This window comes from Mytilus galloprovincialis, chromosome 8 (genome assembly GCF_965363235.1).
Source record: "Mytilus galloprovincialis chromosome 8, xbMytGall1.hap1.1, whole genome shotgun sequence".
Taxonomy (NCBI): Eukaryota; Metazoa; Mollusca; class Bivalvia; order Mytilida; family Mytilidae; genus Mytilus; species Mytilus galloprovincialis.
Window position 1 is genome coordinate 80,833,609 of NC_134845.1, and position 23,845 is coordinate 80,857,453.

Sequence of the window (23,845 nt, forward strand, 5' to 3'; positions counted from 1 at the left end):
AATTTTCCTCGGAGTTCAGTATTTTTGTGTTTTTACTTTCTACCTAGACGTGGATTAGTATCTTTAGATTTGTGTAACCAAACTAAAGCTTGATGATCAGTATACACTTTGAATCTGGCATGAGACAAATAAACTTTGTTTTTAGTGATACCTTCAAGAACTGCTAAGCATTCTTTTTCAGTAATGGTCCAGTTTAATTCATTATTTCTCAAAGCACGACCACTGTATGATATTACTCTTTCTTTACCATTTTCGTCTAATTGACCTAGAATGTAGCCAATGGCTGAACCTGATGCATCGCAAGTCAAAATAAATGGTTTTGTAATTGACATATCTGGGTATGACAAAACAGGAGCAGTTGTCAAAGCCTGTTAAAGACTTTCAAACGAACTTTGACATTTATCAGTCCAAACATATTCTTTGTCTTTTTGTAAAAGATTATTTAAGGGAACTGTGATTTTAGCATAGTCCTTTACAAAGCGTCTATAGTAATTACACAGACCTGTGTGACCTCGTGCTGATTTTTAGGCCTCGGATAGTTTTTCACTATAGTAATTTTGGAATCATTTACCTTGACACCGTCTTTTGAAATAATGTGACCTAAATAATTGACTTTCTTAACAGCAAAGTGACATTTTTGTGGCTTAAGAGTAAAATTTGCTTTTCGTAATCTAGCAAAAACTTCTTCAAGATGTTGCAGATGCTCTTCAAATGTTTTACTAAAAATCAAAATATCATCAATATATGCAAGTACATACTTCCAGTGCAATCCTCTTAATATTTGTGACATGACCTGAGAAAAAGCTATACTGCTATTACGTAGACCATACGGCATTCTATTCCATTCATAGATTCCAGAATGAGTTACAAACGCTGCTTTTTGTTTATTTTATTTTTTTTTGTTTTTTTTTGTTGTTTTTTTTTTCTTCAGACATCGTGCATGTTTCCAAGCGTAGCATGCATCGGGGAAGTAAAAGCATTGACCCTTCTATAATCAACGCAAAATCGCCAACTGTTGTCTTTCTTGAGACAAACGGGGCTATGCCAAATAGAATTAGAAGGCTCAATAATTTTGTACTTCAACATCTCTTCAACTTAAAATTGAGAATGGAAATGGGGAATGTGCCAAAGAGACAACAACCCGACCATAGAAAAAAACAACAGCAGAAGGTCACCAACAGGTCTTCAATGTAGCGAGAAATTCCCGCACCCGGAGGCGTCCTTCAACTGGCCCCTAAACAAATATATGCTAGTTCAGTGATAATGAACGCCATACTAATTTCCAAATTGTACACAAGAAACTAAAATTAAAAATACAAGACTAACAAAGGCCAGAGGCTCCTGACTTGGGACAGGCGCAAAAATGCGGCGGGGTTTAACATGTTTGTTAGCCAATGTAGAAAAGTAAACGCATAACAATACGCACATTAAAATTCAGTTCAAGAGAAGTCCGAGTCTGATGTCAGAAGATGTAACCAAAGAAAATAAACAAAATGACAATAATACATAAATAACAACAGACTACTAGCAGTTAACTGACATGCCAGCTCCAGACTTCAATTAAACTGACTGAAAGATTATGATTTCATCATATGAACATCAGGCACAATCCCTCCCGTTAGGGGTTTAGTATCATACCATCATAACATATATGAGAAGAACATAACCCGTGTCATGCCAACAACTGGTTTTTGAATAAATGTGTTTAGTTCCGATGCAAAGACAGTGAATCAATATTAACGCCAACATATGCAATCTTTAATGACCTGACAACAGTATCGTAACTATATCCCTTCTTAATAAGTCTATTCAAAGGTTTTGTTAGTTTTTGAGGTGAATACTGACACCTTTGTGCTTTATAAAGAATATTTCCATAAAAAAATTGGATGTGAAATACCTGAACGTATAAGAAGTCTGCATGTTGAGCTATATTTACGAATGATGCCCTTATACCGATGATAAAATTTAGTAAATGTTTTGACTAGTTTGTGATATCGAAAACCCTGGTGTAATATTTTTTCAGTAATACATAAATTTCTCTCGTAAAAATCTAAAACATTGTTACATATATATATATACACGAGCGAATCGTACAAGTTGAGATATATAAACACCGTAAGATGGTGACAAGGGAACGTCACCATCTAAAAATGGATAATTAACGATAGGAAATGAAAAATCATATCTTTTATCATTGTCTTTCAATCTCTGCAGTTTTATATTGGGTGCAGCTCTGTGTGGGGGTAAACTTACAGGAGGGTTGTTCCCTGTGTCAATTTCATGAAAGTGTACATCTGTCATGCCAATTTCCGATAAATCTGTTGCAAACGCATTCCTATTTTTATCAACAAATTTTCTTAATGTTTCCTTTTGATCATTTGTTAAGTCTGCTTCAGAGAGATCAATGTTCAAATTTTGTTTTTGCTTTTTATGACCCTTTTCAATGTTATTTATATGAAATTTTTCAGTTTTATCAGACCAATTTTGAATAGAGTTAGGTTGTATTTCTGATATTAAAGCAACAATTTCATTTCCGTTTAGCACCACTTTATCTTCATTTGGGTTTATGACTTGCATTACTGTTTGTTGGGTTGAAGACGACACAAGACAAGAAGCACCTACAATGCTTTTATTTTGCAAAGACTGACTAGGTTCAAGTATTATTTGCTTCCCTATATATTGTTTAGGAATTTTAACAGGAATAATGCTTATTTTCTTAGCTGGAAGCTCAATGTGTTTTAGAGTTTTAGCTTCATTTTGTCTAGTACTTATGAGTGCGATCTGGGCAATTCCATCATGCAAGTTTAAAGTTTTAGTAGGATAATTAATGTTAGCTTTATTATATTCCAAAAAGTTATTTCCAATTATTAAAGAGTGTTGAATTTTATCAATTATGTAGAAATTCTGGTAAACAACTGGGTCTTTATCAAATTTAAGTGGAAGCTTTACTTGTCCTTTGACAGAAATTCCTTCGCTGCCTACACCATACACATTGTTTATCCTTGACAAGTTTACTTTTATTTTAGTTTTATCTAGTTTATTAAATAAGTAACTTGAAATACAGGATGCAGCAGCTCCTGTATCAATCAATCCTTTTGTTTTAATTCCTAATATATCAACATTTACATTATTTCCTTCAATATTAGTCATTAAATTTAAATAAATGTTTTCTCTCTTTTTCTTGTGTGGTTTCTGTCTACTTTTAAAGCTTTTAGTTTTTATCACATTTCTATACGGTGTAGTGAAACAAACTCTTGCTAAATGTCCTACCTTTTTACAATTAAAGCATTCCTTATTTCTTGCTTTACATTTATGGTTTTTATGGTAATATGACATACCACAATGTTTACAAACAAAATTTTGCTTTGTCGTCATATTGACTCTGTTATTTCTATATGCATTAACCTGTGGCATCTGTTCTTTTATTTTTAAATTTAATGTTTCGATTTTCTCAGTTATTTCATCTAGATCTTTATCTTGTTTTATTACATTTAAATTTGAATAATCAGAATCTTTTATCATTTTATGTACGTTAGCACATTTTTCAGCTATTTTTGCCGCTTGCCTTAGTTCATTTAGATTTTTCGGGTTACTCAAAGTTATACTAGTAGTTAATTTAGGTAGTAATCCCTTTTTACCCATGATGAATTCCAAATTTTCAGGTATTTCTAAATCCTTTGCAATTATTTTTAGTCTGTCGAAAAATTCTAAAACAGATTCATTTTCCTTTTGTTTTACATCTAATTCGACATCGTGTTTATACGGAAGCCGATAAGGGCCATTCAAAAAAAAAATTATGTCGTAATTACGACATAGCATGTCGTAATTTCGACATAACATGTCGTTTTTACGACATCGCGATGTCGTAATTACGACATAACATGTCGTTATAACGACATCGCTATGTCGTAATTTCGACATAACATGTCGTAATAACGACATCACTATGTCATTTTAACGACATAGCTATGTCGTAATAACGACAATTTATATATATAAAAGAATATGTATTATGATTGCCAAGAGACTAAATGACACAGAAATTAATAAATATAGGTCATCATAATGCCCCCAATAATTAGAAAAAACCCGCATAGTCAGCTATAAAAGAGGAACGAAAGATACCAGAGGGAGAGTCCCCGAAATGCTGTGTGGCAGACAGTGTTATTAATTAATTGTTAGCTCCCTTGGTAAAACTCCAAATTTCATATTTAATGTATTTTATTGTTAAATAATTAACATGAATCTTAATAAGTATATATTTGTTAATTGCGTAGCTTTTGCTATTTGAATTCATTGGTTAAAGATATTTATTTATATTGTAAAGTTTAATATTTGCATCGTCGCAAAATCTTTGGTTACCTTCTTTGGTTACCTTCTGTGAGAAACTTATATATTTTATAGATCCCAATTTAAATTTTAATGTGTTACCAAACGTGACAGGGCAGTAAAGCCATTCAAGGCAAAATAAACTTCTATTTGTTGTATGAATAAAATGTGGAATTGTATGAGGACTGGTATTCAGTCCTACCAAGGCAAGCCAAGCTTTCCACCTCTCTTTAAATAATCGCAAACTACATGCCTTCTTGTAATAAGGGTTAATTGAAGTATTGATTGCTCTATTTCTACTTTCAAACGTTTGGCACGATGTTCCTAAAACACGACGTTACACTTTTAAATGCGGCGTCGAAGAGGGTTTTTGACTTCGATTAATTTTTGCAAGTTTTATTCGTTTTTTTATATGTTGGTTGATTCTGGTTCTGTTCGTTTTGAGATGTCATTTTATCATAAATTACCTCAAGTTGTGGAAATCGATTTAATAATGTTTACCCTTTAAGTTATTTCAACTAAAAATGCAGTACTGTTGCAAGTAATGTATGAAGGAAGGATGGGACGGAAGTACATGTATACGGTTTTCCATAAAAAAAAATATTATTAGATGTACAAAACTTTTATCATAGGATGTTTAACTTTCAAGGTGCATATCATCTGTCATTGTAAAATTTCTATATCTTAATTCAACCCCAATACAAATATATCTGACACTCTGCAAGTAAATCGAACATTTTTACCCTTGGTTTAATTTGAATAGAATTGTATTTTCCCTGGCACATAAGTTGTTGAAATACAACCCTTCAATTACTTGAACCTTGGCTTGTGAAATATTTCCCAAGTCATCTATAGTGTTTAACTTCTGATATACATTTTAAAATATAGTAATCTACTACTGAATCGTCCGCGAAAACGGCTAATATAATCCGGGGTTTTTATTTATTCGATGAAACGGTTTTCGTCGCTGTTTGGGATTTGTCTTTCAATTACCTACATTTCATGCACAAGTTAATATTGACGAAAAGTTCCGGCTTCGCTAGTATAGGAATAACTTTCATCACGACAGTTATAGCATGAATAGCAGGACAAATCGCAAAGTAAAACATTCCGTGAACTGGTATTAAGTCTTTTAATATTGGTGATTGCACCTTACTGAAGTGACGACTTTAAATGATTTATTTCGGAGTACTTCCGCAACATAAATTTCAATTCGCATTTTACATTAAGTGTCTTGGTGTCTCCAATTTGTCTTTACAAAAGTTGGACGAAGTTCATGTAATGAGATCCCCCCCCCCCCCCCCCCAATTTCATCATTCTTTTAAATAAATCGTTAAAAGCTATTAACGATTAATAAAAATTGCAAAATTTAACCTGTGTCGAACCTATATCCCCGGGCGGAGACTATAGCAACATGCACTATTCTTTTATTTCGGCAGCAATCATGAACCTCTTTTTCCAAATTTCATAACACGATTTGTTTTAATTATCATGAACATTTAATTGAAACTTTAGCACATGTAACGTCGGAAATTAGCGTCTTTCGGAATTTAGACGTTTTCAGACGTTTGGACAAATTGGCTACCGTTTTGTAATGTGTGGAAGCATTTTATTCCTTTAAGACCCAAATATGTTGAATTAAACAAGGTCAGATAAACTGTTTCAATACTTAAGATAAAGCAAGGTCAGATAAGACCCTTATTGAGAAGGCGTGTTTAGTCAATGCGTGTTATCACGTTTTTCTTTGGATACCGAAAAATGTATTGGTTTTAACCGTCTTTTAAATAATCTTATCGATTTTTAAAGTCTAAACATTTTGTATATGATATAAAATTATAATTTGAAAATAGGTATGCTTTTGATTTGGATCAGAGTCGATGCAATATTGTTTTTACTTTGCAAGCAACATTTACAAAAAAATGTAAAAATGGCAAATCTATACACATATAGCTATTGCACAAAAATTATCATAAGTGTCAACTCTTATATGCTAATATAAATTCATCAGAATCGATATACACGTATATCAATATTTTAAAATGAAAATTAAAAGCATCGCTGTATATGAAACTAAGTATAATATGTTTATAGATGCTTGACACATTCAAAGTAAATATATACCATTTTTTTATATAGATTAGCACGTTGGTTTTCCCGTTTGAATGGTTTTACACTTATGTCTAGTAATTTTGGGGCCCTTTATAGCTTGTTGTTCGGTGTGAGTCAAGGCTCCGTGTTGAAGGCCGTACATTGACCTATAATGGTTTACTTTTATAAATTGTTATTTGGATGGAGAGTTGTCTCATTGGCACTCATACCACATCTTCCTATATCTATTAATAAGGAAAGAATCTTGGCATTTTTTACTCTTCGTGTATCTAACTTTTGTTTTGATCAATTATAAAAAATACGCGTTAACTGGTTAACTGCTTTGAAAAATGAAATATCAACTTGGACAAAATGGCTACCGTTTAAAAAACGACTGTGTAGAGAAGATTTTATTGAATCAGCAATATTTGAACTCACGAACAATGAGGCAAATATTTGTACTTTTGGTAGATATTATTATTGTCTCACTCTTTTTATTCATTTTCTGCTATATCTACTTATAAAATTAACTTTCAGTCGTTGAGTTAATGAAAAATGTCATTGGACATTTTTCTTATTCCAGCTTAATATGCAGCCACCGAGTCAAATGAAATTTGACAAAATAACGGCTTTAACGCCACAAAGAACCGACACATGTCGTTGTTCCTGCCAAGTTTCAGGAAGATCAGAGAATAAGAAATAGGTTCACTGTATGTATAAGAGTTAAAACAGTTTTTCATAAATGTAACGTTGGACATCCGTTTTTTCCACATAGCTTTGTTATTTTAATCCTCAAATATACTAGATATTACTTAGTATATGATCAAGAGCTGTAAAAACATAATTTAAAACATATATTGAATTTGTTTTAATATTGGTTCATGTTTCTAACATTTTTATTTTGTTTTGCGGATGAAATTTCGAAGATTCTGTTTTAAATCCTAGGGGTTGTAGGAATATCGTGCCCAACGTTTGAAAGTAGAAATAGAGCAATCAGTATTCGCCCTTATTACAAGAAGGCATGTAGTTTGCGCTTATATATAGGGATGTGGAAAGCTTTGCTTGCCTTGGTAGGACTGAATGTCAGTCCTTATTTATACTAACCTTTAAAAGACAATCCAGTCTGCTTACTACATTTTATTCGGGTTCACACACAGTCTAGTGAACCAAATATTTTGCACGCCTTTATATAGCAGACTGGACTTAGTTTGACACGTAATATTTTGTTACTCAATACAATAGCTTTCTCTGATGTCTTTTAATAAACAATGGACTTTGTCGGTTAAAGGCAGAATTACTTAATCTTAATTGTCCAAGTCTATAAATTACAATTATCTTTATGCCTTCGAAGCTGACACATTTATCAATTAGTTGGAGGACATTTCTGAGACAATGTTATCACATATGCTTAAAAGATTAAACACTTTACATTTATATTTTTAGGAAATTGTTTTATAAACAAGTTAAACTTTCTTTAATTTGTTTTATTTACGTTTATTCTTCTGTCATTTTATTTTATAATTCAATGATAAATATTCTATTTTACTTCTGTGCAGTTTTTCCGTTATTTATCAAAACGTTACTTATAATTCATTAATAAATATTATCTTTAAATATCAGGCATTTTTGCATCATTATACAAGCCCAAACGAAAAAATATAAACAAGTCTAAATTGAAAACTACATTCAAACCTAATATGATTGCGTTGGATAAAAACCGCAAATTTTATACGTGTGCATATAAAACAAATTTCGTTGTAGAAGGGTCTAAACACAGCTCAAACAACATTTTCCAAAAGACCAAAAAAATGAAAAAGTATATTTAAACAAAAAACAATTGACTAACAGGTCGAACAACTGATGTTCTTTAACCCTGCTGACTGCCATTGGCGATTGCCAAATAAAATTGGTCACAAGATGTAACAAAATGGATCCTAATATTAATTTAATGTATATTTATAGACATACATATATATATGACTTAAGTTTAAGTCATACACGCACGGACGGCGGCTTGAAAGTGACAAACAAATTATACATAATACATATCTACATACCCGGATTTCAATCAACCAATCCGATTGGACCATACGCATAATACCCATAATGTCAATACAATATTTTCCCGCTTTACAACCGCGATAAATCTTAGTATTATCTATACTACATATGCCTAGAAAGAAAACAACACAAACGCAAATTTCAACTTGCCGACAGCCCGCCGTATTTGATAAAATTAAAAAGAACGGGAACCAGAATAAATAAGAGATAAACAAATAGCATAAACCCAATTTCTTCAAGACCTGCAAACGTTTCTCTGTGGAGTCAACAGAGACAGAAAGAGCATTAATGCCTTATGTACCTGTGCACCAGAATTTCGAATTGAATTTGTTGCATTCTGCATTTTAATATACGTATAAATCCAATCGTCGATTTCCCAATCATCACAATCTGATTTTCTACTTAGACTGCCTGCTTTATCATTATGCTCGTCTGGTATTCACACTAAATTTAGTTTGATCTTGTTATCTTGACAAATTTTATGAACAGACACAACGCTTCTATGTAATTCATTTTGCTTACTCCCGATTTTCATAATGTGTGGTACATTTTTATTGTCTGTGTAAACTCTTATTTTCGCACCGTGCAATATGATCACAAGATATCTTAAAACCCTTTTTACTGATTCAAGTTCTCTCCATGTCTACATTTTTTTTCTTTTTCAGTGAAAGACCGACTTCCGTATATCTCTATCGGTTCGTCCTCTAAACCTGTGGTCAAATGACTTCTGAAACCTGTTTCTGAGGCGTCACAAAAGACGTGATGGTTTCGTACTTTGTAATATATATAAAAAAGAAGATGTAGTATGATTGCCAATGAGACAACTGTCCACAAGAGACCAAAATGACAAATTCATTAACAACTATAGGTCACCGTACGGCCTTCAACAATGAGCAAAGCCCATACCGCATAGTCAGCTTTAAAAGGCTCCGATATGACAATAACGGCCTTATTTATTTTTAAAAAAATTAACGAAAAACAAATATGTAACACATACACAAACGACAACCACTGAATTACAGGCTCCTGATGTCAACTAACAAAACTAAGATCCTATCTCATTTATTTTTTTATATTATCTAACCAAAACCTGCATTCATTTACAGCTTCGGGTTTAAACATCACGCTGGAATTCCAGCATTCTCTTGTATGTGTGCATTCATACATAAATATAGATCTTAAACGTACAAGATTCCCTGAAACAGCCTGGTATGTATGTGTCTGTCCAAAGCCAGGAGCCTATAATTCAGTGGTTGTCGTTTGTTTATGTGTTACATAATTGATTTGAATTGTTTTACATTGTCATTTCGGGGCCTTTTATAGCTGACTATGAGTATGGGCTTTGCTCATTGTTGAAGACCGCACGGTAAGCTATATATATAGTTGTTAATTTCTGTCTCATTTACTTCTCATGTGAAGAGTTGTCTCATTGGCAATCATATCACATCTTCTTTTTATACGAGTTGAGATAATTTGTCTAACAATACAAGCAAGTGCCCTTACTTTGAAATATTTCATTCCGGCCCTTCTCGTATTGCTGTAACAGATCACTCAAAGCGCTTTTTAACTTGTTCAATTTTTTATCGGTGACTTTCAGTAAACCCTCTTCCAAACACCAACAAGTACCTAACCACTCCAATTTTTGTATCTTGTAGAACAGAATTTTTTTCAATCTTTTTTTTTGTAAATGTTTTAATAAAGTTTTTTTATATGTCTGTTTGTTATTCTGCATAAATACATTTCAGAATGGTAAATATAATATATCTATGGGTGAAGCGATCCCATTTTAAAACACTTTTCATATTACCAATTAATAATTTAGTTTCGGATGTAACGCGTCTTCTGATTGGATGACGCGCGTTATTCAGTGTGCATCATTTTTTTTTATATCGAAATATGATTAATAAAGCTAGGGACAACCCGTGTTTGCAAATAGTTGGAGGCGCACTTCCGCCACGCCCTCGCTTGAATCTATCCCTGATTCCTATCCGGTATTTGTAAGTTTCAGGCTCAAGTTCAGGTTACGCAATCTTTTGTTTTGTTTGGAGAATTTTGTGGACTGTTGTCTTTTGTTTCAAGCGCTGTCTGTTTTTGTTTTATATTTTCTTAACTTATTTACCCCATAATCGTCTTCTAGCTTCTTCACGTCATCATCAAATCAAGGTATAATTTATTAACGAAATTCTTATCAAGATATGGTCACTCGAAGAAGACAGAAAGAAAGTTTTGCAATCTCATATTAAACGCATATTTATCTTACCATCACGTTAAGTAATAATAATATGCTCCGCAGGACGCAGCTTGATACGACGATAGAAGTCGAACCATGAACAGTTAGGGCAATATAGTTTCTTCATTCAAGCTTGAGACAGCTCTAAATTTGGATTGTGATTAAATATTTGACACATCATAGTATTCTTACACAAAATAGACCACAATCAAAAATCTAGATACAAGGTATAAATTTAGTATATCAAAGAACAACATATATTTCGAGTTTTTTATATATTGATTTGGACAGATTCAGCAATAATTTCATTAATGTATCTATTTAAGGAATGACTGTAATATTTTCTCTGTGTATGAAGAAATAGTCCGGCCGATTTGTGCAGATATAGTGCAGAATTGCTCACTTAATGAGGAAAGCATGAAACTTTACATAGAAGTTCTTGGTTATATAGCCTTTAATTTCAGCTATGAACCCACTCTAAAAAATCCAATATGGCTGCCATTTTCAAGATGGCGGAAAAACGGTATAAATATCAAGATTGTCCTAAAGGTATTTTTTTTTATAATTTCGGAAATTAAAGTAATGATTCTTTCAAAAATGGACTTCATATCCTTGAATTTGTTATCAATTAATTTTAACATATAATCAAAGAGCCGAATTATCATAAAAGCAGTCCCACTAACCCAGCCTGCTTTGTTCCATTATCGTTATGACGTATTTTTTTCTTCAAACAAGAATGTGTCAAGAATGTGTCATAAGTACATGGATTTCCCATCCGTACAATCATTTTCTATGTTCAGTGGACTGTGAAAATTAGGTAAAATCTTTAATTTGGCAGTAAAATTAGAAAGATCATATCATAAGGAACACAAATTTCAAGTTGATTGGATTTCAACTTTATCAAAAACAACCTCGACCATAAACTTTAACCTGAAGCAGGACGGACGGACAGACCAGAAAAGATAATGCCCATAAATGGGGCACAAAAATAGTAAGACTTGTTACATACCCGCCAGCTTTGGAAAGTTCCCATGGGGTTTTTTAGTACTCGACAACAATTTTAAATGTTACAATTTTTAGCGAAGTATTTTGCACGATCTGTCTGTTTGCATGATTCTAGTTATTAAATTGGTAGAAAAGATGAACATGTAGCTAGCAGACAAGGGTTTATTTTCTTGTGTAAGAATATTAGATGGTTGTTTGAAATTTCCCATTTTGAATTATGCACAACGATGGACCCTCATTGGAAGAACATTACAACCCACTGTAAAAAATGAGCACCTTTATATTCATATTATTTGATGAAACTTTTCCCCAAGAACTATGCATCTATCAAGTATTAAATGGCCAAAAGAATTTTGTGTTGTTTCTAAACTTATATCTCCTTTATTAATTTGACCCCTCATTTAGAAAAGTTGTTCCAAATATAATGAATTTTCCCACTTTTGAGTTGGGTTTTTTTAACAGTAAAATGACACCTTGTTATAGGGACAGTCCCTCATTTAAGGGACACCACTCATAATGGGTTTGGGAAAGGGGGGGGGGGGGTGGTCCCAACCTGTTTGTTGATCTTTGTGAAAAAAGAATAGTACATTGTCATTTAAATAATTTAATTGAATACAAAAACAAAATATGTTATAACTAGTATTATGTCAATAAATTAGTGAAAAAAAAACTATTTATTATCTTTATGGTAGTACTGCTTCATTGAATTTTGTCAATCAGCCATGCATTAATCCTTAAACTGTGTAAGAACCTGCTTGCAGATGAAAATTCACATGCAATGTTCACGATTTTACAACTAGATGATAACAACACAAGTTCAAAATCTAGCATGTTAGAATAATCTTCAGAGAAAACGTTTTTGATTGGCTATTGAATTGATCATGAGAAACACAGAATTTGATTGGCTGAACACGATTGTCTTACCTGGGGAACAAAATAAGGAACAGATGATTTTCACTAAATCGTGTTTTAGAGGTTTTTTTAACGATACCCTTAATATTAATATTTTAAAATAAATTCAAGGACGTATTATAAAACGTCCTTGATAAGAGTAAAGAAAATGAACACAAGGCGAACGTACTATACGAATTATATAACTGAGGACAAACAGACAAAGGGCGAACATGTAAACTGGGCGAGGTGTCCCAATACCAAATACACGCATGCGTATTACAAATATCTACAGTAAAAACATCCGGTTACAAGTAAACAAATAACGTTCATGTAGATGAGATTAAATCTAATAATTTACATAAATAAAAAGGTACATACTTACGATAGTGATTTTTTTCAATCCTAATTTACAAATTAAGTGATTCAGATGCTTAATCATGTGTAAAATCGGTGTCAGGAATCAGAAGTTGTTATGAAATTGTAATACACAGAAACGAATGCGGCATACGGAGGTTCAATGATTTTAAAGTCGGCACTTGAAGTCTTCTTCCACCAAAAAAAAATTAATTTGGTTATTTCTATAACACATACATTTGCAAATATGGTTGCATATACAAAAACCAAATAATGAAATTCAAAATGTTAATCAATATGTTACATGTTATTCTTGAAACGCTTTCACTTTTAATGGTTGGAATGAAATAGATTGAAACTAGTCGATTGAACGTTTATATAGGTCGGTTAAATGTGGTGGAATAGTAGGTAACTCTTCTAAACGTCGAGGCAGTGCCGAGGGAACCTTGTCTCGTGTCTCATCAATGCCACGTCTTACGTCACTTATCGCGTTTTCATCTGCCGTAACAACTACATCGTCAAATTATTCTATGTAATCAACAGGTGTACCTTTCTTCACGCGGATTAGACGAATGCCATCATTTAAAAATGGTTAAGGGCCAACTATTTCCTTTTCCAACTACGTGCGAAACAAATTCGCAACTATTCAGCTAGCATGGTCCTAAAATGCACTCCTGGTCAGCACTTTTATTAGTTTTAAAGGTAACAGTCATTTTTGAGTTTGGCGGAACTGTGATGGTTCGTTTTATGCAAACTTGCTGAGTTGAAATCTCTTATCCACTGTTAACAAATGCCGCATTTATTATTTCATTGTTGAGGGTAATTGTAGGAGTACTCAGGTTTATCAGGTGCGCTCAGTGTGTCCAAAATATCTAGCATAATAAAATTGAGAATGGAAATGGGGAAAGTGTCAAAGAGACAACAACCCGACCAAATAAAAAAAAATAGAAAAAAACAACAGCAGAGGGTCACCAACAGGTTTCAATGTAGCGAGAAATTCCCGCACCCGGAGGCGTCCTTCAGCTGGCCCCTAAACAAATAGTATAGCATCGTCTGTTAATGACTCTTTGCACACATCCCATTGTATGTGTACTCTATTAATGTCGAGAGTCGTTCTTTATAATCTTCCGAATAACAATCTGTTAAACCAAACCACATAGCTTTACGTTCTCCAAATCTCCATTTTCTGCCGGAATTAGTTTCTCATGTACTAATGTTATCATTGCAGCAGTGTCCACAATCATGCTCACATTCTTTTCATGTATAGTACCTCGTACTGCTAAGCTCTTTCAAATGGTTCGTCTGATAACAATATCAGACGAGGCCGTGGGCCTCTGTTCGATTTTGTGATGAGGTGATGTTTCATGGTTTCATGGCCAATAAACTTTGGAATCGTGCATTGGTCTACTGGCAAGACCCTGTGCTGTTTAAAGACTTCATTGTTGGGGTTGCACTTTGATTTGCTCCGTATCCTGGTGAAGTTGACCGTTGCCTGAAATAACCGGGATTTCTGGAGTTTGCCAATGGAGATGCTAACCGTTGTCTTTAGGGATAATATGATCTCTAGCTTAGTGGGGGTGTTGCTGATTGATAGGCATTAAGCTTTGGTGTATTTCTACCAGGCGATCTACCGCGATTGTATTGCTTTGGAGATCTTCCACGTGTATATTGAGCAGGTGATCTTCCATGATTATTTGAACCAAGGTTATACTGATCGGCCAATCCACAGTTCTGCTGATTAGTTGAAAGCATAGCATCAACTAGTTTTGTGACAATATGTGCGAGGTTATGCACCTCATTTTCCAAAGGACTGCTCATATTTCCTTTATCGGTCGGTGATACTGCGCCATCAGCAAAGTACACTTGTCGATGGTCATAACTGGCACTTTTTGGTCTATACATAGCCATCTGGTTTGCTATCGGGGTTTTCAATTGTTTTAACGCCTTGTTGAATGTTTCTGGGTTCCTCTCTATTACATGCCTTGAAGAATCTTTGTCTTTACATCCTCGACGGAATGCTTCGGTTCCAATCTGGTTTGATCGTCTTTCTTTCTTAAGCGCTGCTCCTTATGAATGCTTTTGTTAAGGCCTTGGAATCATCATCTGTGTTTACCTTGCAAGCGTTCTCAAAGCCAACATCGACCTGCAATATGGGGCCTACACACATTTTTTTGTTTTTCCATTGTCATCTACCGGCAGTTCGTTCAAATTGGTAAATGAACGCCTCCCAAGTCACAAATCCTATTCAATTGAGATTTTGCATTTTTAGAGCTGTGGGCTTCGGCTCCGGTCCCTTGCACCAAGATGTTCTTGCCATCGGGTACATATTCTCTCTCCAATGAGGTTTCTCTTTTGGTTTCCTCTGCCATTTCCTGAATCGGTCAGTGGAGTCAGCTTGATGTTATGGGAAGCCTGTTAGAGCTCTAGGAGCTGACGATGTTGTCATAATTTGAGTGATAAATGTGGGATTTGCCATATGCATTAAATCGACGGGGATGATACCGTAAGTAGGCACTGCATTTAACATTGGAGAAACTTGATAGAATACACTTGCAGCCCATTGTTTCTGTAATGGTGTGCTTCTCTGAACCAAATATTACTGACTCATAGTAGATGGTAAGTGTGCGTAAGAAGACACATAAGCCTTTAGCTGGTATCCTTAATAAGTACTAGAGGTTTTTAGTATGTTCTTAAATGAAGATTGTCGTAGAATAATTTGAACTGTCTCATGCAGGGTCAAGGACCCTGACATAGGACTTTTGACTTGAGGTGAAGACTTTCAACAGAGTTGGCGCGGTTGATGGTTCGTGCGAACTACAATTGGGGAAAGACCCCAGGCATGGATTTTGTTGTATACTTTTGGTAAACTTGTGTTGTACTGGCTAAGGTCAAATTTTGGCTTAGATGATGTGTCCATTGCAGCAATTTTAACTTCTTTATTTCGATTGAACACTAATTCATTTAACAACAGATACAGATGCAAGATGTTAAAATGTACCCTGCTGTTAAAATGCACTTTTAAATTGAACTATGTCTCCTTCCTCAGTTGTTGTCAGCTTGGCCATTCGTCTCACCACAACAATGAATATCTTATTGGTCTGACCATCAATTCCGCCAAGCAATTATTACTAGCCTTGTGTTCTATCCTGTCTTCAGACTACTGAAGTTGCTGAGTTATTGCTCTCATCTGTTCGCATTGCCTCTTTCTGTTCAGCTTGAAAACGTAATGAGACCAACACATATTTCATCAATTCGCGCTTCACTCTGTTGTATATTGCGGTAAATCTCAGCTTTTCTTTGAGCATTAGATTTACTATCTGCTAAAACTCTTGAAACAATTGTTTAATAGTAATTTCTGAGCTGTCCTCTGTTAAAGTGTCTTCAGCTGTGGGTTTTCCATATCCCCAAGTGATTCAGTTTCTGCCATTTCAATGTTCTTGTCCTTGTTGTCCTCAATTTCTGCCATTTCAGTTCACTGAAATGTGTTTAAATGATTCTCAATTCACAGTTTATTATCTCAAATTGCAAAATATTGCACTGAATAATATCTGTAGGCAGATAAATCCCAAATCACAGCTTTTATGTGTGAACCAAGACAACAAATAGTGCAGCTTTTTATGAAAGCTACTACTTTGTGTATGAAATGACGAGCAAGGCAAAAAAAAAAATGACAGAACTGTGCAGTTACTAAATGACACTATACATCAATAAAATGCTTATATTCAGGTCAATTCTAAATAATGAATATTTGCTTCTTTTTCAAGGCGGCCATTTTGAAAATAGCCGCCATTTTGTATTTCAAAGATAGATCAAAACAAAATCTTGCTAAGTACACCAAGTCATTCAAATATGTTGATTTTTGTGCTTCCAGTATCAAATCCACTGTGGTTTGTGCAATAGTGGAAAATATTTTAGAACGCACGGCAGCCATCTTGAAATAAGCTGCTATATTAATTTTTGAAGGTGGGTCGATAGCTAATATTGCTTAGTACACAAAAATGTACCATCATGCAAAAATTGGTGCTTTCCTCATTATTTGAGCAATTTTTTCACCGATCGGCCGGACTAATAATTTTACCCCGAAATTTAAGTTTGCGTCCAATTACCTAAAATCATGGTTCCGCCCCTAGGAATTAGGTTTGAAATGTGAAAGGGTAGACAGTCCCTGTCGTATTGATGGTACATGTTTTGTACAACTAAACATTTGGTAACATTTCATAGAAAAGTGTTGTTGACAATATAAAGATCACCAGTTATACTGTTTCCTGACGGGTTATACATATAAATGGGGAACTGAAAGAGGAAGCGGTCAATATTTAGATACTGTAACTTCATACGTAAGTGAAAATTGGGATCACAATATTAATAAGTTTGCTGAAGGTATAAGAAATGACGGGTACATACTTAAATTAAATTTTTTAAATTGTTTGTATAAGAATGTCTGTTGCCAAATGAAAGTTTTCCTTTGCCGTCCGAATCGACCTGTAAAGTCTTTGATGGGACATATCTGAGATAACATATTTAACCTGTTTAAGTTTTTATTGATTAATATAAACATTTGTGACAGGGGCATTGAAACATAGTTTGTACATATAATAATGTTTTGAAAGATGCAGTGAATAATGTTTCGTGCAAATGTGATAAATATTCATTAACTTTTGTATAAGAGGTAGGACGTCCTTTAGGGAGTGAACATGCATTTCTAATTGACGTTGACCATAGATGTCCCTTCTCCAAAATATAAGGTTGAAAGAACTCACATTTACCGATCTACTAGATGGATTTGGTAGAATAATTATTCCATCATTTTTTTCATTACCACCAAAAGGTGTCACGGCAACTAGTTCCGCATCCAGTAATTGTTTTTATCGAGAAACTGAAATAAAGCTATCAGTTATCCTGCATAGAACCATTTGAACACACGTACGAAAGTAACTTTAAGAACATATGGAAATTTGTCATATTACCATCCCAAAGTCTGTCACTATTCACTATACTTCGAATCAGTCCAGAAGTATAAAACAAAATGACAAGGCTTAAAAAAGTAAGTTATATTAAACAATTTTTTAGATTATCAGCTGCTGTAAACAGCTATTCCATGAATACAAGATTTACAACAATGCCAGCTTATGCAAACATCAGCTGATCAACTTTTTTTTAGAGTTATTGCCGTTGAATGTAATTTTTATTTTGAACTGTTGAGATGAACAGAACCTGTAATTAACAAAAATCACTATCATTAAGATATCTACAAGAATGGCAAATTGAAAAAGTATCCTCATTGTCATTTTAAGGGTTGCGCTATTATGCTGGAAACTGAAGAAGTTGTGATGATTGGAATTTTACCAATTCAGCACAGAAGCTGATTTTCTTATTTTGCAATTCCATCTAAATTTAGCTCTTTTTTTGTGGAAAAGGGGGAGGGGTATCTGATGGTAGCCAGTGTGTATCCAGTTATATCCGCAAATCATTTCCAACTGTTAAAATTAATGGATAAACTGTCACCATACACATTAAAAAACGATGGAATTTAGATCTGCATATCAAATTATGTTTTGAATAGCATTGTAAAGGTTAATCGGACAGCTATTGTATTTGTATTTGTGTGTAAGGTCGGAAAAGGTAGCGGGGTATCGAAAAATACATTATTACCCCCAACTTCCCCCTCCCAAAATGCGAAATTTAATATGAAATTATATGTTTCAAGGTAATAATATATATGCTCCTACTACGAATATATTTTCCCCTCGAATATGACCTACTGAATCAGAAGCATCACCGGTAAATACTAACATGAGCAACACGACGAATGCCATATGTGGAACATGATCTGCGTGCCCTTCCGGAGAACCTGAAATCACCCCAAAGTTGATGGTGGGGTCTGTGTTACTTAATCTGGTTTTGTATGTTGTTTTGTGTACTGTCGTTTGTCTGTTTCTCTCTTTTTTTTTTAAGCCATTGCGATCTCAGTTTAATTTCAACTTATGAGTTTAACTGTCCATCTAGTATCGTTCGCCTCTCTTTTACAAGATTTCAATATACATATATACTTGTTTATATATATTTCGTTTGGGCTTGTATTATATTTTCCCTCCGGTTTGTATAATCCGTTCATCCTATTGCGACTCTTTAAAATTCGAGAGTCTATCCTAAATTAAGGTAAATTATATGGCCTTCCAAATTACCATCTCATGTTTGTGGTTAACCATCTTTGTCGCAAGTTTTCTGTTTGGTATAAAATTAATATAAAGATCCATTTGTTAAATCTTGTTATCGAAAAATGTATTTGGAAGGCCATTCAATTTACCTCAAATCTCTTCTTCAATTTAAATGCTGCCAATACTTCTTTATCATGAAGACAGAAATATCTTTAAATCTCTCCAACCTCTTAAATATTGTTTTTGGAATACTTGCCAAATTTGTAATACAAGATATTTCCAGAAAGTTTTATTAATTCATGCTGTGAAGAAAATACTAAAAGATCTTTATAATTTAGAGAAGTGTATAGCGGTAAGAAACAATAAACTTGAGAGTTTCCACAAATTGCGGATTCAATTTACTCATGTATTCGATTATAATTAAAGTCCTTTTATAATTCATATGTGAAAAACATAATAGAATGTTAATTTGTGAAGTAACATAAAAAAATATTCATCAGAACATTAAATTTATTTTCATTTTCTTTTTTTGATGTATTAATTTTTTTCTTTTTTTTTTATTATCTTAAATTTTGTTAGTTTCACTTATTTTTCCTCAATATTTCCATTCTTAAAAAAATATAAAACTTAGAACATGTAGAATATCTGTATGTTTGTTAAAATAATTATTCTCATATGATGATACATTTATTTGTGGTCCTTTTTTGAACTTTTATTATGTTATTTTTTAAATGCAAATGAAAAATGTGGTTTTATATTATAGTAACTACAGCTGATATAATGTTTTGTAAAATGAACTAACAAATACTAACACATATATATTTACATGAGTTATTACTAACATTAACGAGGCCGGGATAAGGTACCGGTATTCGGTGTTTTTATTACTAACAAATGTACAGATTTCAATAAAAAATTAAGATTAAAAAAAAATTGTAAGACTCATTGAAACCTATTGTTATAAAAGTTGTAAGGAGATAATTGAAGTAAATACATTGCTCTTCTATTTACAGTATAGGAAAATATATATCAGAATCTATTATTTTGATACCCTTTTACTCAAAATGTATCCAGGTATATTTTTTTGTTTTCTAGAGACGTTTTGGACCAGAAAGTGCAGCAACGAACAAGACTGTGCTAATATTAAATCAACAGAAACAGAAACCACAGACAGGAGGTGCGACACAATCACAAACACCAAAAGAAGTAAGAGTTATTTAGGACTTGTGCATATATGTGTATATATATTTAAGGTCAAGGAAAATAAGCTGGGCTGTGTCACAGATATAACTTTTTATAACTTTAATTTGTTGAACTGTTACTAAAAATCAAAAAAATAATGCAGAATTCTTTATCTTTCAAACAGAAATGTATGTATCAAAAGGATACAATGTCTTAAGAAATATGCTGATTTTAAATGTTTTAGACAAATTTAAGAATGTTTTTTTTCAAATTTTATATTTTATGTGCTAAAATAAAAAAAGATAAATTGCCTTTTTCATTTTGATTTTCATGTATTGTTCAAGTAGATAAATTTGTATGCTAAACATTTTAGCAATATCTGTGAATTGTCCGTTAAATGTTACTTGGCCTAAAAATGTACCTATAAACAATATCTATTATAATTGTTGATTGCCTAATAAACATTTGTTGACATCTGTCCACAATACTATATGCTGTTTTCTAAAAGGTTTAAAGTGTGCCGTTAATTCCCCTCAGTTATTGTCAATGGATAACCACTACTTTCATCTGAGCTTTAGAACAAAGGCACCGACTACCACTCTAAGCAGCCATCACTAACGAGTGATGCAGCAATGTGACGTCTGTATTGCATACTGTACAATTCCATTCTGCACTATCCCTTTTTGAAGTTAAAGAAACTTTCAATGTGTGTCATGCTTCAGCTGAGATAATATTTTGTTTACTCTTGCGATGATTATATTCTCGTCCAATCTTTTGTTTAGAGCATGTGAGGTTGTTTCTTGTTGTCTTTTAATATGATTTCATTGCCGTCCATTACTGATTTTATGTTCACCTCCGATTTCAATATCCAACCTAGCATAGATTAAAAAACCATAATAAAACTTAATTTGATGCAAACATTTGCTGACAAGTTGAAACTGATGGAAACAGTGTTTTCATTTTCAGAGTCCTCCTGTAATTTCGTTCTTATTGGCGAAAAAAACTTCAGCAACAAAACCATAGAAGGCTAAAGTTTAATAAATCTAGCGTTCATTGAAGTGCATTAACGTAACAATAACGCAATGCAACCGTAGACAAAAATATCATGAATATTTATTATTGTTACATTTAAGAAATAATTCATGGCAGCCGTAGATTTGTTTTCATTTAACCATGGGTTGGGCATTTATATTCGACTAGTTTACCCTGAGCGTTAGGGGTAAAATACAAATATAAAAGCCCAAGCGATGGTTAAATGAAAACAAATCTACGACTGCCATGAATTATTTCGATTCTAATAGGACAAAATCGGTTATTTTGTTAGCCGTGAAAGCCCTATACATACGATACTGTTTTGGCTGTTCACCCAATTTTGAAAATAATGGTAATATTATATAATTCAATGATTATTCTTTTTTAAGCATTATTCACTTATATATTTTCTTCCAATGTAATTATATTCGTTCTAGGCGTACAGAAAGATTTTAAACGCTCGATATTTACATTTGATTTTTTGTTTACGGAAACATACTTGTGACGTCAGTTTGTCTCGTTGCCATGCAAAGACAATAACATTATCTCGCGGAATTTTCGTTTTATGAAATTTTACCAGGAAAAATAAATTAAAATGGCCCGACTGATTTGTTATGTTGATGAAAAATAGAGATTAATATATTGTATTTGAATCTTGCCCTACCTAAACTGGGGTTTTGATGTCGAAAAATGAGAATATCTGGTAGTATAGATAAGTTGGTCGTAACGCGAAATACCCGTTTTTTGTGCATTACTGCGTTTGCGCTAAAGGAAGATATATTGTGATTATTTTGGTTGACGATAATAGGTCGTCACATTAGAATCGTAATTAAACAGATCCCATCCCATCCCTGTATTTCGGCAATTAGTCTCCAATGTTACAATAATGTTTTTTAATTATTTTTATATTTCCATGTAACCGTAGCTAGTGCCTTGAACAAAATCCAGCATGATGATTGGAGAGTTCCTTAGAAAGCTGTTATTTCAATGTGGAGGTTGAAAAAGTCTAATCATGTGCATTTGCCTATTTATTTTCACACCAGTGAATTAATCGCAAGGAATGATTTAAATAGATTTTAACTTAAAGTATGCGACCACACTTTTTATACGACCGCAAAAATTGAAAATGTTTTGGTCGTATATTGGTATCACGTTGGCGTCGTCGTCGTCGTCGTCGTCCGAAGACATTTGGTTTTCGCACTATAACTTTAGTATAAGCAAATAGAAATCTATGAAATTTTAACACAAGGTTTATGACCACAAAAGGAAGGTTGGGAATGATTTTAGGAGTTTTGGTCCCAACAGTTTAGGAATTAGGGGCCAAAAAGGGCCCATATAAGCATTTTCTTGGTTTTAGCACTATAACTTTAGTTTTAGTAAACAGAAATCTATGAAATTTTGACACAAGGTTTATGACCACAAAAGAAAGGTTGGGATTGATTTTGGGAGTTTTGGTTCCAACAGTTAAGGAATAAGCGGTCAAAAAAGGGCCCAAATAAGCATTATTCTTGGTTTTCGCACAATAACTTTAGTATAAGTATATAGAAATCAATGAAATTTTAACACAAGGTTCATGACCACAAAAGGAAGGTTGGGATTGATTTTGGGAGTTGAGGTCCCAACAGTTTAGGAATTAGGGGCCAAAAAGGGGCCCAAATAAGCATTTTTCTTGGTTTTCGCACCTTAACTTTAGTATAAGTAAATAGAAATCTATGAAATTTAAACACAAGGTTTATGACCATAAAAGGAAGGTTGGGATTGATTTTTGGAGTTTTGGTCCCAACAGTTTAGGTCCAAAATTAAACTTTGTTTGATTTCATCAAAAATTGAATAATTGGGGTTCTTAGATATGCCGAATCTAACCGTGTATGTAGATTCTTAATTTTTGGTCCAGTTTTCAAATTTGTCTACATTAACGTCCAAAGGGTCCAAAATTAAACTTAGTTTGATTTTAACAAAAATTAAATCCTTGGGATTCTTTGATACACTGAATCTAAAAATGTACTAAGATTTTTTATTATTGGCCCAATTTTCAAGTTGGTCCAAATCGGGGTCCAAAATTAAACTTTGTTTGATTTCATTAAAAATTGAATAATTGGGGTTCTTTGATATGCCAAATCTAACTGTGTATGTAGATTCTTAATTTTGGTCCCGTTTTTAAATTGGTCTACATTAAGGTCCAAAGGGTCCAAAATTAAACTAAGTTTGATTTTAACAAAAATTGAATTCTTGGGCTTCTTTGATATGCTAAATCTAAACATGTACTTAGATTTTTGATTATGGGCCCAGTTTTCAAGTTGGTCCAAATCAGGATCCAAAATTATTATATTAAGTATTGTGCAATAGCAAGAAATTTTCAACTGCACAGTATTGCACAACAGCAAGAAATCTTCAATTGCACAGTAGTGTGCAATAGCAAGTATTTTCAATTGCACTGTATTGCGCAATAGCAAGAAATATCTAATTGCACAATATTGTGCAATAGCAAGAAATTTTCATTTGGAGTTATCTT

At 33.2% G+C, this 23,845-nt stretch overlaps 1 protein-coding gene across 1 annotated transcript in view; it reads left to right on the forward strand.

Annotated features, from left to right (window-relative positions):
* Positions 1-23,845, forward strand: part of LOC143042659 (transcription intermediary factor 1-beta-like) — a 41,889-nt gene that overhangs the window by 10,370 nt on the left and 7,674 nt on the right. Inside the window, exon 2 of the mRNA XM_076215075.1 lies at positions 20,215-20,325. Within this exon, the coding sequence (XP_076071190.1) occupies positions 20,215-20,325 (111 nt within the window). The remainder of the gene's footprint in view (positions 1-20,214; positions 20,326-23,845) is intronic.